General features: G+C 43.9%; 1 protein-coding gene across 1 annotated transcript in view; it reads right to left on the bottom strand.

The window, feature by feature from the left end:
- Nckap5 (NCK associated protein 5) overlaps nucleotides 1–16,676 on the bottom strand; it is a 648,901-nt gene that overhangs the window by 325,461 nt on the left and 306,764 nt on the right. The window contains exon 6 of the mRNA XM_026779774.1: nucleotides 10,660–10,809. Coding sequence (XP_026635575.1) covers nucleotides 10,660–10,809 — 150 coding nt within the window. The remainder of the gene's footprint in view (nucleotides 1–10,659; nucleotides 10,810–16,676) is intronic.

The following is a 16,676-nucleotide window of genomic DNA, read 5'->3' as shown; positions in this document are numbered from 1 at the left end:
CTCTCTCTCTCTCTCTCTCACACACACACACACACATACACACAAACAAATTCTCTCTATCTCTCTCTCTCTCTCACACACACACACACACAGTTTCTCTCTCACACACACAAATACACACATTCTCTCTCTCACACACATACACACAAACAAATTCTCTCTCTCTCTCACACACACACACACACACACAAATTATCTCTCTCTCACACACACAAACATACACATTCTCTCTCACACACAAACACACACATTTTCTCTCTCTCACACAAAAATACACACATTCTCTCTCACACACACACAATATTCTAAAAGAAAATTCACTTATTTAACTATTTATTGGTTTATTGAAGTTACTTGAGAGCATGCTCCCTATGTAGCTCAGGCTAGCCTCAAACCCTTGGTCCTTCTGTCTGAGCCTCGGGAGTCCTGGGATTTACAGATATGCCCATGGTGCCTGGTTCATGGTGTTCTTGAATACAGGCAGTCCACAGTGTCTCAGACTTACTGGCTCTGGGCAAGCATAGAAGTAGGTTCTGAATATAGGTTTGAGGGCTCAGGGCATGTTTACTGCATCCAGGGATGAAGGAAAATAGGTACAAAAGGGGGCACCTATCTAAGCCATTTCAATAAACCGTCACTCTCAAAGCCTTCCCAGGTTGTCTCTTGGTAGTTCATGTGAGAGATGCCCTGGCCCCCAGTGTGGTGAAGAGAAACCCAGGTATTTAAACCAGGTCTTCGGGAAGTATGCCTCCTTCCTGGCCCCTTGCTTCCTATCTGGTTCTTCTGCACTTGCCTGGTTCTTTTCCTCATTTCGCATATACTATGACTCAGCCATGCACCCTCATTGCATGTCAACCCCATGCTTAAAGGATTTCATCCTCCAGACTCCTGAGCCTCATGACTGTCTCGACTTTAAAAAGTTACATAGCTCCAGGTATCTTGTTATAGCAACAGAAAATGTTCTCAAGCAAAGCTGTTATTTATGGCTCTCAATCTTGGCTGCGCATCTGAAACACAGGCAGAGTTTTAAAAGGATACAGGTGTTTGGTTTCCGTCATAGACTTAGAGAATTAAGATTTCCTGAAGTATATTTTAGGCATTTGACTTTTCAAAAAGCTGTGTTTCTGGCGCAGTTCCACCCTTTCTGCCTGCTTGCGTATCTTACATCTACATTGGTGTTGAGGACTCTACCCCGTCACCTCTGACCTTTCCACTGTATCACCTCCCCCACTAGCTCACCCCACATTTTAAAAGGGGTATATCTGTGTCATGGCTCCATGTCTGACCTACCACATCCACTCTATTTCAGAGGAACTGTCAAAGGAGCCACTAGAGCCAGGGTGATGGCTCAGCCAGTGAAGGAATTGTTATCCAAACACAAGGACCTGAGTTTGGACCATAAAAGAGGCCAGGTGTAATTGAGGGCATGCAACTCCACTTCTGCAGTGTTAGAGAAAAGAGAGTTCATTTGCCAGCCAGCTTAGACAGACAGGAAATTCCCAGAAGCTGTGAGAAATCCTGCCTCCAGAAATGTTGATTGCACCTGAGGACCAACACCTAAGCAACCTCACAATTCAGATGCCCCCTACCCATATAAATGCCAGGCTGGCATGAAGGTAAGCCTAGAATCTCAGAGCTGTTGGTGTGCAGACAGGAGCAGTCACAGTTCTTATTGCCAGGCTCTCTAGCTGAATGACTGAGCCCCGAGTTCAGGAGAGACCCTCTTTCAAAAAATATGGAGAGAAAGAAAGGAAGACACTAGATGTCAACCTGTGACCTCTATACACATATACACACATGACACACAAACAGACACTGTGCTGGTTTTAAATGTCACCCTGATACAATATGGTGGTTTGAAAGAAAATGGCTCCCATAGGGTGTGGCCCTATTAGGAGGGGTGGCCTTGTTGGAGGAAGTGTGTCACTGTAGGGGGTGGGCTTTGAGGTCTCTTCTGCTCAAGCTATGCCCAGTGTGGATAGACTCCTTTTGCTGCCTGTGGATCTCTCATCTCCTTCTCCAGCACCATGTCTGCCTGCACACTGCCCTGCTTCCAGCCATAATGGTAATGGACTGAGCCTCTGAAGTGTAAACCAACCCCAGTTAAATGTTTTCCTTTATAAGAGTTGCCATGCTCATGCTGCCTCTTCACATTATGAAAACCCTAATGAAGACACAAACTCTAATCGGCTAGGAAGAAAGTCTTAGTGAAGAACTATCTAGACTAAGCTGGCCTGTGGGCAGATCTGTGAGGAACTGCCTTGATTACTGATCGAGATGGGGAGAGTTGAGAAAGCTGTGTGACTAGGAGGAAGCAAGGGTGAATATGCTGTTATTAGTGATTTATTTTGCTCTTGACGGTGGATGTGATATGACTAACTTCTGGAGTTCTTACCTTAGGTACCACAAAATAAGGGGCTGTGACCTGAAACTGTCAGCCAAATAAGCCCTCCTCTCCCTATAGTGCTGTTGCTCAGGGTATTTCATAACCACAACAGAAATGAACCTACAGTAGAAACAAAGAACCTTCTACACCTGCTCTCCCACCTTTTCCTTCCGAGTCACTGTAATACGACACCATGGTTATAAAGATAGAGGCTTGCTATGAAGAAGAGAGTCAGCCCTGGACTTTGTGTTTCTTCTCTTAAGACTGCCTTTCTTCTTTAGGTTCTCTGACACCTCACTCATTTTCACTACCTACCCTTACACAGGATTATTTGTTGTCTTTTTCTGATCTCTGCAAATTTCCTAATGTAGAGGCTCCCCGGGGCTCTTCCTTGGCCCTCCTTGCATCCACCAGCACACATCTCAAGTGACTTAATTTGGTACCACCCTGCAGAATGTCATCTATATGCTGATGACCCTCAGATCCATTTTTGCAGCCTTCACCTCAACCTTGGATAACCACCAACCTTCTGAACATTGTCACTTGATTGCTGAACATGTGTCTCAATAAGGACCATGCAAGCTGATAGCTAGAACATCATTTCCCATGAGCCACCTCTCTTTCAAGGCTGGCCTCTTTCTGTTATGACATTACTCTCAGATGTGAAGGATGAAATAATCTAAAATCATTCTTGATTTTCCAGCGCCCCTCATACACTACATCCACTCCATTAGTAATCCTTGTAGGTTTCACTGTGATTGTAGACACTTGTGCTACTGCATAAGGATTTTACATAGTTCTGGAGATACGAACTCATTTCATCAGGTTTGTGTAGCAAGTGTCCTTACCCCACGAGCTATCTTCTCAGCTCCTGGATGGCTTTAGCACACGCTCCACTCCCACATTAATAAAAGCCCACTTGGAATTTCCTAAGGAGACTAGAAAATACGGTGGGCACAGAAGAGCCCGTCAGACTCAGACCTCCAATCCCACGGCTCTCTGTGCGGTGCTGGTAAGAACTGAACAAGGAAGAAATTTCACAGTAAAACCTATAGGAATTTCTGGCCATAGTCCTGACTTGTGCTCCCATAAAGCTGCAAGCTTTCTCCACCCACGCAGGTGCTTTCTCTACCTTTACAGACACTACTTTCTACAGTGTTGGTCTTCCCGATGCTTTTCAAGCTATCCCCTGTTTATTATTCATATTGCCTTTTAGTGGCCTGATACTCTGGGGTTCCTGGGAAGCTAAATGCCTGTCACTCCTGTCTCATACTCTTCCCTGTGGATTATTTATTTTTTTCTCATTTGGAGCCATTTATGTGTCCATTAATTTATTTTCTTATTACTTAAGTACGTACTTCCTGTCTCTGTCCTCTGAGGTGGAAACCATAAGCACTGACCTCCCTAGGGTTGAGAACAGCATTTGACCCATTGAGATTATTCAGGGCATAGATTAAGTATGAGTTCCATAAATAACTGTGATGTACAGTTAGCTTTGACTATTTTAAACTACCCAATTTTAAACAGAATCACTTATTAACAAAAACCTATGCTTAGCACTTTAATTGTCAAACTTTCACAGAAAGGTATAATTGGGTAGAAAAGGCTGTTATTCACCTTAACGGATTTAATTGTCATACTTTTTTGCACAAAATAAATCATTCCTATGAGAGGCCAGGTTCTTCTAACCTTGAGGCCCCAGCCGAGACAGCAGCATGTCAACGGGGGCTCAGAACTCGTGAGTGTCCTCAGATTGACTCTGCTCTTGGCTAGAGTCTGGGAATCAGAGGCTGTAGGAGGTGAGAATAAGCATGGGGATGTCTATCTTGATATATCGTTTTGTGAGAGGCTTGTCTAGAGTGGCGAGGAGGGCTGTTGGCACCGAAGCATGAGGTCTAGAGGTGAGAAAATCATGCATAGCAAGAAAATGCTTCAGGAGCAAACCCAGAGGTTAAGTTGAATACTCCAAGAAGAGACCAGGCTAGACCCCAGATGTAGCCAAGGGACTTCAGAGAGTAAGTAGGAAAGGATCCTGTAATAAACTCCACAGAGTGGGGTTTAAGGAAGAAATCCTCCCACAAGTGAGGTACCACAGCGTAACTTAGAAGGCTTTGTGAGTTTCTTGCCAAGTAAAGACAGCAATCCTTCAGAGATGCTCTACTGGTTAAGTGCTTGCCATGGCATGAAGACATGCGCTCACTCCCCAGAACCCATATAGAATATCCTGACTTGGTGCCTCACATCTGTAATCTCAGTGCTGGGAAGGGGGAGACAGGAGCCTCCTTGGCCTTGCTGACCAGCCAGATTAGCTGAGTTGATGAGCTCTGGGTTCACTGAGATGGTCTGTCTCGAAATCAAAGGTGGATTAAAGAAAGACCCAACTTTACACACTCACAAGTATACACACATACACAGTAGTAAAGGCAGGCAGGCAGGCAGGTATGCATGCATGGAGGCAGGCAGGTATGTATGCATACATGCATGGAGGCAGGCAGGCAAACAGGCAAGCAGTACTTGAGATGGCAGCCTTGGGATCTCAAACTTAAATTGAAGACTCACATCTGCATACCCAAACACTAAAGGGCATGTGCATGGGGTTCTTTTTGTTCTTTTAGCTCTGGAACACAGACACAAAACTACCAAATAGTCTCTCTAGCATGTGTCTGGAGCCTATACAATATTTCCACAACCTACTGGGGCCAGAGGGTTTACTAGGGTCTGAGCTTCCTATCCATGTACATGCAAATGACTCAACACAGCCACCAGGCTGAGAAAGATGCAGAAAGGGACTATATGCCTCTGTATCCACATGCTGTTTGGCAGCTGCCTCTGGGCTTTTCTGGAATAAGAGAATTGTCCCTTTAGCAAGACCCCTTGAGGAGCCCTGTAAGGACATGGAGGGAACCAGAGAAATAAGTCACACAGAGAACTGGCTGGAGCCGGTGGGAATGGGGACACAACTGGTCTTGCTTTGTGACAAGGGCAACTGTGACAGGGGCAACTGAGGCTGTGGGACTGATAAGCATGGGCAGAAGGAGACCGCTTAAGGTATTTACCAAGGGGGAGCAGTTCCACACAAGGCTGGTACTGGGCAAAACCATGGAAATGAAAGCTGAAAGCCAGCAGGACCCAGCAGAGAAAGGACTATGGAGAGTACAGTACCAGGGAAGGTGGGTGTCCTAAACATTCGTCAGGTGAGGGTGGGGATGGAGTGCCTGTGTGGCAGGCGAACAGAGAGGGCACGGAGAGAGAGGTACTTACGTTAACCTATGAAAGAAGCCAGTTGGCAGAGACTGGAGGATGCTCCCCACCTGGGCTACATCTATGTGAGAGAAGCATGCTCAGACAAGCATGGGAGAAGCTGGTACGGTGGAAATGGCTCACCGGGGCTCGCCATCTCTTGGTTGAGCCTCTTAGAGCGTCTCACCTGTCCTAGCTCCATTCTCTTGAGTTCCTTCATCTAATAACCTGTCTCTGCTGCTTTCAAGTGTCTGTGGTCTAAGTCTTTGCTCTAGGACACGAGAGTCTTTGAACCTCAGTGTACAGCCTGGAGACTCTGACCTGCGCATGTAAGGAGTGGGCCCATACTCAATTACCAAAGTCAGGTGCTACTCTGATATGACCCAGGTTGCTGCCAAAGGTAAACTGTTTAAAAAATCATATGTAGCATTTCAGACATGCGTGTCACATCAGTCAGAAGTGTAATGCTAGCAGGTCATCCAGAGTCTACTTCATACCTCCTTGGGACTTGTCTGGAGGCCCTGGTGTTTTTCTTCCTGTTTTTAAAAAAAACAGTGTGTCTGTGTGTGTGTGTTTGTGTGCGTGTGTGTGTGTGTGTCTGTCTGTCTGTCTGTGTGTTAGGGTGTGTGCGTGCATGTGTCTGTCTGTCTGTCTGTCTGTCTGTCTGTGTGTTAGGGTGTGTGTGCGCCTGTGTGTGTGTGTGTCTGTCTGTCTCTCTGTGTGTTAGGGTGTGTGTGTGCGCATGTGTGTGTGTGTCTGTCTGTCTGTCTCTCTGTGTGTTAGGGTGTGTGTGTGTGTGTGAATGCATGTGTGAGTGTGTATGGTCATGTCTGTACCATGGCACTCACATGAGCATATAGGGTCAGAGGACAACCTGAAGGGATCTGTCTCTCCTTCTGCCATGTGGGTTTTGGGGCTAGAACTCAAATCCTCACACTTGAAGCAAACACCTCTGTCTTCTGAGCTATCTCACTGGCCCAGGACAGTCTGCTTCCTGTTCCCTCTCCTTCCTATCATATCAGACCCAGATTAAAGCATACACATACGGTTGCTCAAGAAACACACTGGTGGGAAACATTCTTTTTTATTCTAACACCACATATTGCCAATGTATCTAGATTCCTTCTGGAAATTTTCCCCGCAGACTCCCCAAAGAAGATTTTGCTAAAAATGCTGCAACCAACATGGGTGCTTGCGGCTAGTTCTAGAAAAATGAGCAATTTATTTAACCACAACATTTTTAACGTATGCAAATGATTCAATACACATAGCACATGAAATACAATTTAAAACTCCATAGTATATGAGATTCATATAAAACCCAATTGCATGAAAATAAAAGATGTAATAGACCTGGGTGTGATGCAGATCTGCAATGCTAGCTTTCAGGGGGTGGAGCCAAGAATATCAAGAGATCAAGAAAGCCCTAGAGAGATTTCAAAGCTGGACTACCTAAAAGCCTAGCTCAAACCCCCTCCCCTAAATTTATGCCATTAAGGAGATAATGGGGATGAGTGAGAAGGCTCAGTGGGTGAGAGCTCTTGCCAACAAGACTGACAATCTGCATGGAATTCCCAGAACCAACACAGTATAAGGGGAGAACCAATTCCCACAGCTGTCCTTTGAACTAAACACATGTGCTTCTCCTGTGCACCTACCCACATGAAATAAATAAATATTGATTAATAAAATCACAAATTCATCAAAAAGTCAGATAGTGAGATCAAGGAAAAAGTACTGAGTTAAAAAATATGAAACAAAGAATTTACAAATAAACAGTCACTCTTCCACTCCAGCAATTCAATTCAGGAAATAAGAAAAAAACATTATGAATTGAAGCTATGGGGACTAATGGCACAAGACATTAATTATTGCATCTGAATAATGTTGGATGAAAGAGTTGTTGCCCAATATGTAATGATCTCTTGGAAGGGAAAAACTACACACACACACACACACACACACACACGCACAGAGTTGAAGAATTTGATGCCCAAGACATTCCAAACACCTCTTAGCTTGATTAAATAAAATGCCCTTCACAAAGTTCTGCCTGACAATGAGAGTGATTGAGAACAATTTCTTTGTAATCATTAAGTAAGAACTAACAACAAAAGTACACGTAATATCAGCTCATTCCTGTTGAATCTAGTTCATTATGGAGTTTCTCAACACTCTTGGATGGAATCTTCCCTTCCCCCCAAGGATGTTTCCTAAGTGGTTTTAAAACTCTACCAAGGTATGAGAGTTCCTGGAGACACAGTTGATCCGTGCCCCTTTCATTAGGGGATCCAGATGTTTCCCTAGTCAATGGTTTTTCTGCCTGGGCTCTAACACATTTGCCCGGGCTCTAAAACATCCATTTTCAAGAATGTCTATGTGGAGTATCCAAGTTTTTTTAACCATAGTTTTGTATTAATTATCTTATTCAGCTAAACAATGAGCACATGACTAAGAGATAGGCAATAACCTTGGAGCAGATCAGTACATGTGATGGTTAGCTTTACATTTCAATGTGACACAACCTAGAATTATCTGGGAAGAGACTTCAGTGAGTAATTATCTGGACTGGGTTGGCCTATGGGCCTGTCTGTGGGGATTGTCTTAATTATTAATGTTAACTGATGTGGGAAAACTCAGCCCACTTTGGGTGTCACCATTCCCTGGTCTGGAGGCCTAGACTGTATGAGAGTAGAGAAATCGATCTGAGCACAAGCAAGGAGGCAAGCAAGTAAGCATGCATTCATTTCTCTGCTCTTGAAGGTAGATGTGATGCGATTATCTGTTTAAAGCTCCTGTCTTGACTTCCCTGCAATGATGAACTGATACCTGGGGTTTGTAAGGTGAAATAAATCCCTTAAGTTGCTTTTTTTCTCAGTTTTTTTTATTGCATCAACAGAGATGAAACTAGAACATAGAAGGGACCAAGAATAAGTGAACTTCAGAAATAATAAGCGGTTTAATCTCCACTGCTTTTCAGTAAGGCTGTGTACTATTATTATCTTCATTTATCCAAGTGAGGAAAGAAAAACGGAAAGAGATTAGGTGACTCTGAAGTTTTTTAAAATAATAAAGCGGAGAGTAAGGATTCAAATAAATTCCGAGAATCTGGCTCAAGTGACCATGGCCTTAAGGAACTCAGAATCTCAAGGACACTGCTCTCAATAAAGGATGCCAGGGCTCTGAGCCAGGGCTGTGGGCAGCAGGCAGGAAGCAGGCCACAGGCTTCTTTTCCTGGTTATGCATATCATAAAACTATTCCAGATTTGTGGGTACTACAGTAGAACTATACTTTTATTATAATTCCTTTGTTTTTGTTTTGTTTTGTGGCAGGTTCTTGTGTAACCAAGGTCATCCTGGAAATCACTTTGTAATCAAAGATGATCCTGAATTCCTGATCCTCCTGCTTCAACTCCTGGGTGCTGAGATTTCAAGTCTATACCACTATGTCCCATTTTATGTAATGCTAAGGAGGGAACTCGGAGCTTCCACCGCTGATAGGCAAGCACATTAGCTACATCACTAGACTGTATTTTTCGATGACGGGGTTCTAATTTTGTTTCCTGTTCTAAGACGAAACACCCTGATAGAGAAGAAAACTTAGAGGAGAAAAGGATTTACAACCTACAATCCAGATTGTGTTTTACAAATGTGGGGACATTACAGTGGAAGGGACAGGGAAAATGGAATGTGAACAGAGTCATAGTCAGAGTCAAGAGCAGAGAGAGAATGCATGTATGGCCTGTACTCACCTCTAGCTCCCTATTCTTACACAGTTCAGCAACTCCTGTCTAGGTAATGGTGCCACTCATAGTGGACTGGGTCCTTCCAGATCAAACACGGCAATCAAGACAATCTCTGACAGCCATGTCCAAGTACAACCAAATGGAAACAATCCCTCATGTAGACTCTCTTCCCAAACAATCCTCTGGGATGAATCAAGTTAGTACCCTCACTTAAATCTCAAATATCCCCACTTATGTCTCAAATACCTCAAACAAGTGCACCCACACAGGGAGACAATGGGGATGTTCTAAAGGCCAGCTGGCCTGGGTCTGAAAAGGCCTGGGATGAGGCCGGACTCGCTGAACATAGTGGACAATGGGGACTACTGAGAACTCAAGAACAATGGCAATGGGTCTCTGATCCTACTGCACGTAATGGCTTTGTGGGAGCCTAGGCAGCCTGGATGCTCACTTTACTAGAAATGGATGGAGGTGGGGGTTCCTTGGACTTCCCACAGGGCAGGGAACCCTGATTGCTCTTCGGGCTGAGGAGGGAGGGTGACTTGATTGGGGGAGGGGGAGGGAAATGGGAGGCAGTGGCGGGGAAGAGACAGAGATCTTTAATAAATAAATTTTAAAAAAAGAAAATAAATAAAAATACCTCAAACAAGAGCAATTAAGCAAAATCCTCTTTGATGACAGCTAGGATAGCTGAGGAAAGAACAATTAAGGTGGCATAAAGGCCTCAAAGTTACAGAGCATCTGGTACGTTTAGACTGTGGGTTGGAGAGCTGGGTGCATCCAGATCTCCTGCAAAGACCCCACAACTTGGCGCAGATTCTCTCTCTACATGTACTTGACATGCTGATATCTATACATGCCTTTTTTTTTCTTAAGGAAATGGGTCTACCAAAATTACTACAAAAATCTGTATGTAAACACCCACACACCTTTCGCAACCATTTTACATTGCTTACTCATTCACCCATGCTTCCATATTATGCGGTATTGCGAAAAGGAAGCCAAGTGTTCCACAGGCCCTGCCTAAAGTGCTCGCAGTTTCAGATACTAGTGTTGGGAAGCAAGTTGTGGTGCTCTTTTGAAGGCCATACAGCAGGACTTACTGAGTCGAGACCCTTCTAGTGCGGTGAATTTTAATTGTGTGCACTGTTGACGAAGGGATCCTAATGGCAGACAGATCACCCATCTGGGAGAACTAAGAAAGCAAGACAGACTCACAGTCAGCACCAGCACCAGCAGTAGTAGACCACTGAGTTTGCTCTCAGTGGTAGACCGTGGGTGCCTTACCTCCAGGGCCTTCAGTCTCTGCAAGAGCAGCCTGGTGTTTTCCTTTCCCTCATCAGTACTGCTGCTTTCACTTCTTGAGTCTTCATCTACTGCTGAATGGAGGTCAGCCAGCTCTTCTTGGTGTTTTCTCTCTGCCTCAGACACTCTTTCCTGAAGGCCAAAAGAAAATTTCTGTTTTCAATAATCTACAGATGGAACACGGCAGAAATCTCAAGTGAGACGCCTGGATTGGACTCTGTTGCTTCCTAGCCCTTTCCTGGGCTGAGGTAGAAAAGAATTTGTAAACCAAGATGAGTGGTGTTGACATCAGAGAGCACAGGAGACTTGTATGCTGTGTGTGCGCGTATGTGCACATGCAAGGGTCGACATGTGTGCACCCGGGCCCATGTGTGTGTATACAAGAGGTAGGCCAGAAAGACATTCAGGGGGAATAGTCCTTAAATGCCACCACTTTGACTATTTTCATGACAGGGATTCTCTCCAGTCTACAACTCACCAAGTAAGCAAGGCTAGATGACAGAAAGCCTTGACCTGGGGATGTGTCTGTCCCCACATCCCCAGTGCTGGGACTGAAACATACGCCACCATGCCTAAACATTTTACATGAGTTCTGTGGGCTGAACTCAGGTTGTCATGCTTGCATATCAAGTACTTTGTTAACTGTACTGTCTTTCCAGCCCTACATCAGAAGATGTTTTGTGTGTGGGTTTTTTTGTTTGTTTGTTTGTTTTTTGGCTTTCCCCACCTAGACTCTAGTATAGTAAAGTCACTGGGCCCACCATGGCTGAAGATGCATGTTGCCTGCCAAGCTGGAGAAGCTGCAGAGCCAGTCAAGCTTTGGGCACAGTCACGTGGTTAATCAATTTGTATCATCACAGTACAATCCAGGTAAAAACAGAGAATAATATACCAACTTTGATGCCTTCATCTGTGAAAGGCAAAGAGAATTATGAAACTCAATGTACATACAACTAATTAACTGATTTAAGAAAAAATAAATATCATACAATATTGAAATGTTGATTTCAGATTTTATAGTCCATTTTTTGGTGTATTACATACATGCATATGTGCATTTTTTCATGTGTATGGGGGCAGATGAATACGTGTGGTATGAACATATGTACGCATGCATTAATGCATGTATGCGGAGGACTGAGGTTGGTGGTAGAAAGATTTGTATATCACTCCTCTACCTTATTCACTGAGACAGTATCGCTCAGTCAGAATAATAGGTTATCCATATGATTAATCTCTATAACCAGCTTGATCTGGGGGTCCCTTGTCTCTGTGTTTCAAGACTGCAATTACAGGCAGATTTGCATATCCATGTGGCATTTACATGGGGTCTTGGGATACAAACTTGAGTCTTTATGTCTGCAGGGCAAGTGTATGCACTGCTGGGCTGTCTTTCCAGCCAGGTGGAATTCTGTGCTCAAACCAGATAGTTACTCCAGCCACGAATAACCTAATTTCTAAGGACTCTTGTGTTCTGCTTCTAACACTTCAGAATTTGTTGTACAGCCTTGAGGCAGACATAAAATGTTTTTTGTCTTGTCTTGCCTCCCTGTTGGAAGCTCCACACTCCACCTTGTCTCTGACAGCTTTTTGGAAGCTGAGAAGTGTTAATTTGAGACTCTCGTGTAGCTCTTGCTTTCAAGGGGAAAATATACATCAAGAGACTATCATACAATGGGCGACAGAGATGGCTGAGTGGGTAAAAGTGCTTGATGCCCAAGTATGAGGAACTGAGTTCATACTTATGAACTTATGAGTCATGTTAAAGTCAGATGCAATCTCATGTGTTCATATTCCCAGCATTCCTACAATGAGATGGGAGGCAGAGGCATGAGAATCCAGGGAAGCATGCAGGCCACTTAGCCTGGCATATACAACAGTAAACAAGAGATCCTATCCCAAACAAGGCGAAAGGTTAGCTTCAACAATCCAAAGTGTCTTTTGTCTCTGTCATATGCAACTATACTTATACATATGAACACAAGGACATGCATTCCATACAATTACACAAAAGATAAAAAAGAGAGTACCATATGAACAATATTCCATCTGTTGTGTCATGACCAAGGCTCTGGGTCACATACAAGGTGAAATCATCCAATTTAATGCCCAGTACATACTGCAGTAATCTTGGCTCTGGTATAGCAGATTGTTAACCACCTGACCTGAAATGGATTATCCATATGGACAGATTTCTTTATATTTGGCACTAAATTAAGATTATCCATAAAGATAGAAGCAAAACACAATAACCTCTGCCTTTAAGGGACTCATGTTATCTATTTAGAAGAAAGCAACACTGGAGGAGGCACAGGTTCTCAAACTACATTCACCTAGGTGCTCTCAAGGATCCATACTACTTCAATTTTGAAAATGCATTATGAAGTATATAAAGGTATATCTTATAGTAGATACGCTTATAAGGCATATATGCCTATATGTATAGCATCCATGTATATAAAACACTTATCCAGTAGGTTGGCCCATGCTGTTTTGTGGAGACTTCTGAATATAATTTTCGCTGTGATTTCTGCATATGATAAATACACAGTGAATTATGAAAGTGATAGCACCTGGCCGGGGAGACGACTCAGTCTGCAAAATGTTTGCCTTGCAAACACATGTACCTATGTTCCATTCCTAGAGTCACACAGAAAAAAATCTAGTATGTTGGCACCTGGGATCCTAGCACAAATAATAAGTGTTTGATTCTACAGTTACAAACAAAACAAAGTAAAAAGCCAGTTCCTCATCCCTGATGTGAGATTGTCCTCAACAAACAAGCGCACACTTGAATCAATATGCTCACATGCACACGCGTGCACACACACACAGACACACACCATTGATGGTTAGAAACAGTGTGAAGATGTGTTCACTTCCACAGCAGATGTGAATTCTGCTCAGATAAGTACTAGGGCAATTTAAGTTACACACAGCGAGGGAACAAAGCCATGGGTCCTAAGCACTATTTCTAAAGCATTAGTACCGGCCAGACTTCCAAACCCATGGGAAGGCACAGAAGTGTACACATTTGTTAACCACTCAATGCTGTAGCTGAAGCGATCCCTATGCATCTCTTTTTTTATTTTTTTATTTTTTTTATTGAGAAAAAAAATTTCCGCCTCCTCCCAGCCTCCCACTCCTCCTGTCCTCCCCCCACTCCTCTCCTCCTCCCTCTCAAGTCTGAAGAGCAGTCAGGGTTCTTTATACTATGAATGCTACCCTGGACTGTGCTTTGACAGATATCTTAAATAGTCAACTTGCTAATAAAAAAAGTCTAAAATTAAAAATATATGATGTCAGGAGCGGGAGGCTGGCCGGCCACACTGTATCCACTTAGGAAGCAGAGAGTGAACAGCAGATGTAACCTCAAAGTTCACCCCTAGCCCTGCTTCCCCTAGAAAGGCCCCACCTCCTCCTAAAAGTGCCATAGCCTTCACAAACAGCTCCAGCAACAGGGAACAGGTGTTTGGACACATGAGCATATGGAGGACAGGTTTCACGTTCAAACCACAACAAAAGTGATTCTCAGGAAAAGCCCAAATGCACCTCAGCACAGAGGTTTGTTAACACTACAAAACATGTTCTGATCCAGGCGCTTGAGACAGGGAAAATAGAACTGAGTTCTTACAGTTAATGAAATTACAGTTAATGTTGGGAAATGTGACAAATGGCAAACCACATGTTTAGGCAATAGAACTGTTGTTAGTGGCAAATGCCATGAAAAGAATAGAACAGAACACTGTGATGGACAGGGGTATAATCAGGTACGGCTTGGGATAAGATTTGGTGACATCAGAATGGAACTACCTGGAAAGCTGTCCTTTTGTGCCAATGCCAGATGATGAGAATAGTGAGACTGTAGAGTAGGGGAAAGACAATCCAAGCCGAAGGAAAATGGAAGCAAATGCTGAGCGGAGGGGACATTTCGTGGGAAAACAGAGAGGACCTCTTGCTGCAGCCAAGAAGATGCAAAAGGAAGATCAGTGAGCAAGCAAGCCAGGAGCTGGGGGATAACTTAGTAAGGAAATGCTGACTGTGCAAGCAAGAAGGCCTGTGCAAGACTGACATCCAGAACCCATGTCAAAAATCAGAGGTTATGGGCTGGAGAGATGGCTCAGTGGTTAAGAGCACTGGCTGCTCTTCCAGAGGTCCTGAGTTCGAGTCCCAGCAACCACATGGTGGATCACAGCCATCTATAATGAGATCTGGTGCCCTCTTCTGGCCGCAGGCACACATGGCAGGAATGTTGCATACATAATAAATAAATCTTTAAAAAAAACAAAAACAAAACATAAAATAAAGTTGAAATAGAAAGGAAATGATCATTTATTCCCAGCACCCAACACGCAATAAACATTTTTTAAAAATCAGAGGTCATGACAGACCGTATGGCTGAGACCTGCACAAGATCAAGTCGAGAAATCCCACCATGGACAAAGGACAAAGTCACAGAATCCTACACCATGGTGACTGTGATGAGAAAAGGAGACATGCTTCAGGGGTGTGTTCCCAGAGAGGCTGTCCACGGTCCAGCAGTGAGCCCTACACCTATGCCCATCCTGTTATCACTAAGTGCACTCATTGGGTCTTCAAAATAAACACACTTATATGAAGTTGGGAGAGAAAAGTGGTGGGAAAAATAGGGGAGGAATTGGAGGAGACTGGGATTTCAATAATTATTAAGGTCCTGTTCAAGTAAGGAAAACAACAACAACAACAAACCTCACCAGTGTTTAATAGTTTATCCTGAAAAACAAAACCTAGTCATGGCAGTGCACATGTGTAATCCCAGCCCTGGGCACATGGAGACTGGAGGGTCCTTGTGACTCATTGGCCAGCCAGTCTGGACTACCTGGTAAATTCCAGGCTAGTCAGAGATCCTTTCTCAAGAAACACGTTCAGAAAACAAACAAGATGGCACCCGAGGAATGACAGTCAAGGTTATTTTCTGACCCACATAACACATGCATATGTGTGTATGTGCACTTGTATACATATGTGTACTTACACACACATGCAAACACACATAGACACACACACACACACAATCATAAAGAGAGTTGGATGACCAAGGAGAGTCTTGCCAGTTATGCTTCTACTTGGAATAAAGAGGAAGTGGAGGCCAGGAAGGGGAAGTGTCATATTATGTACTGCAATGGGAGATGCTGTGGAGAAGGAACAGCAGGTATGATGGACAACAGTTAGAACCAGTATAGGAATGACTGGCAGTTAGGAATACAGGAAGCTTTGAGCTCAGACCTTACCAAAAGCATCTCCTAAGGTAGATCAGACCCTATCATGGATGATTCATCAGAAGCCAGGGATCTAATGTCAAGCTTCACACAGATCTCAAAATTATCTCATTGAGGAACTGAGAATGCTGTAGTGTTTATGAACCAAGCACAGAGCCTTGGCTCATAAATCATTCAAGCATTCTATCTCTCAGTTTCCCAAATATGTGAAGTTCCAGGTGAACAAAATGTCCCTTCCAAAGTTAAAACCCTTAGAATTCAACAACTCAAGACATGTTCATCAATATACTCAATAGTAAAGACAATGACAACAGAAAGGCAAGTGGGCCTCTATCTCCTCTGCAGTTCTTGATGAGAAGGTAGTGAGGGAACCCACGTGTGGCAATGCTGATCAAACTGCCTGGGGCTGAACAGAAAGTGACAAGAGAGAAGAGAATGACAGGAAGCTAGGGCAGGGAAGGGAAGAGAACACTTGAGCTGAAGGGTGTGGCAGGCGTGAGTGGATGTCTCCTCCAGGGCTGAGAACCTGGAGTCCTGGGAAAACTAGAGGGAACAGTGTATGCCAGAGATGGCAGCAGCACTGAGGGAAACAGAGACCCCTAGATTCCACAGGGCAGGGAAGAGAGATGAGGACAGGCTTGTAAGGGAACTTCCTTACAACATATCCTCAACACTCATTTTCCCGATAGTATTTTAAATCCTTAGTGTGTCGCTGGGTCATTAGAAGGCAAAGGCTCAGAG

The sequence above is a fragment of the Microtus ochrogaster genome, chromosome 6 (assembly GCF_000317375.1).
Source record: "Microtus ochrogaster isolate Prairie Vole_2 chromosome 6, MicOch1.0, whole genome shotgun sequence".
NCBI lineage: Eukaryota > Metazoa > Chordata > Mammalia > Rodentia > Cricetidae > Microtus > Microtus ochrogaster.
This window is presented reverse-complemented; position numbering and strand designations above follow the sequence as displayed.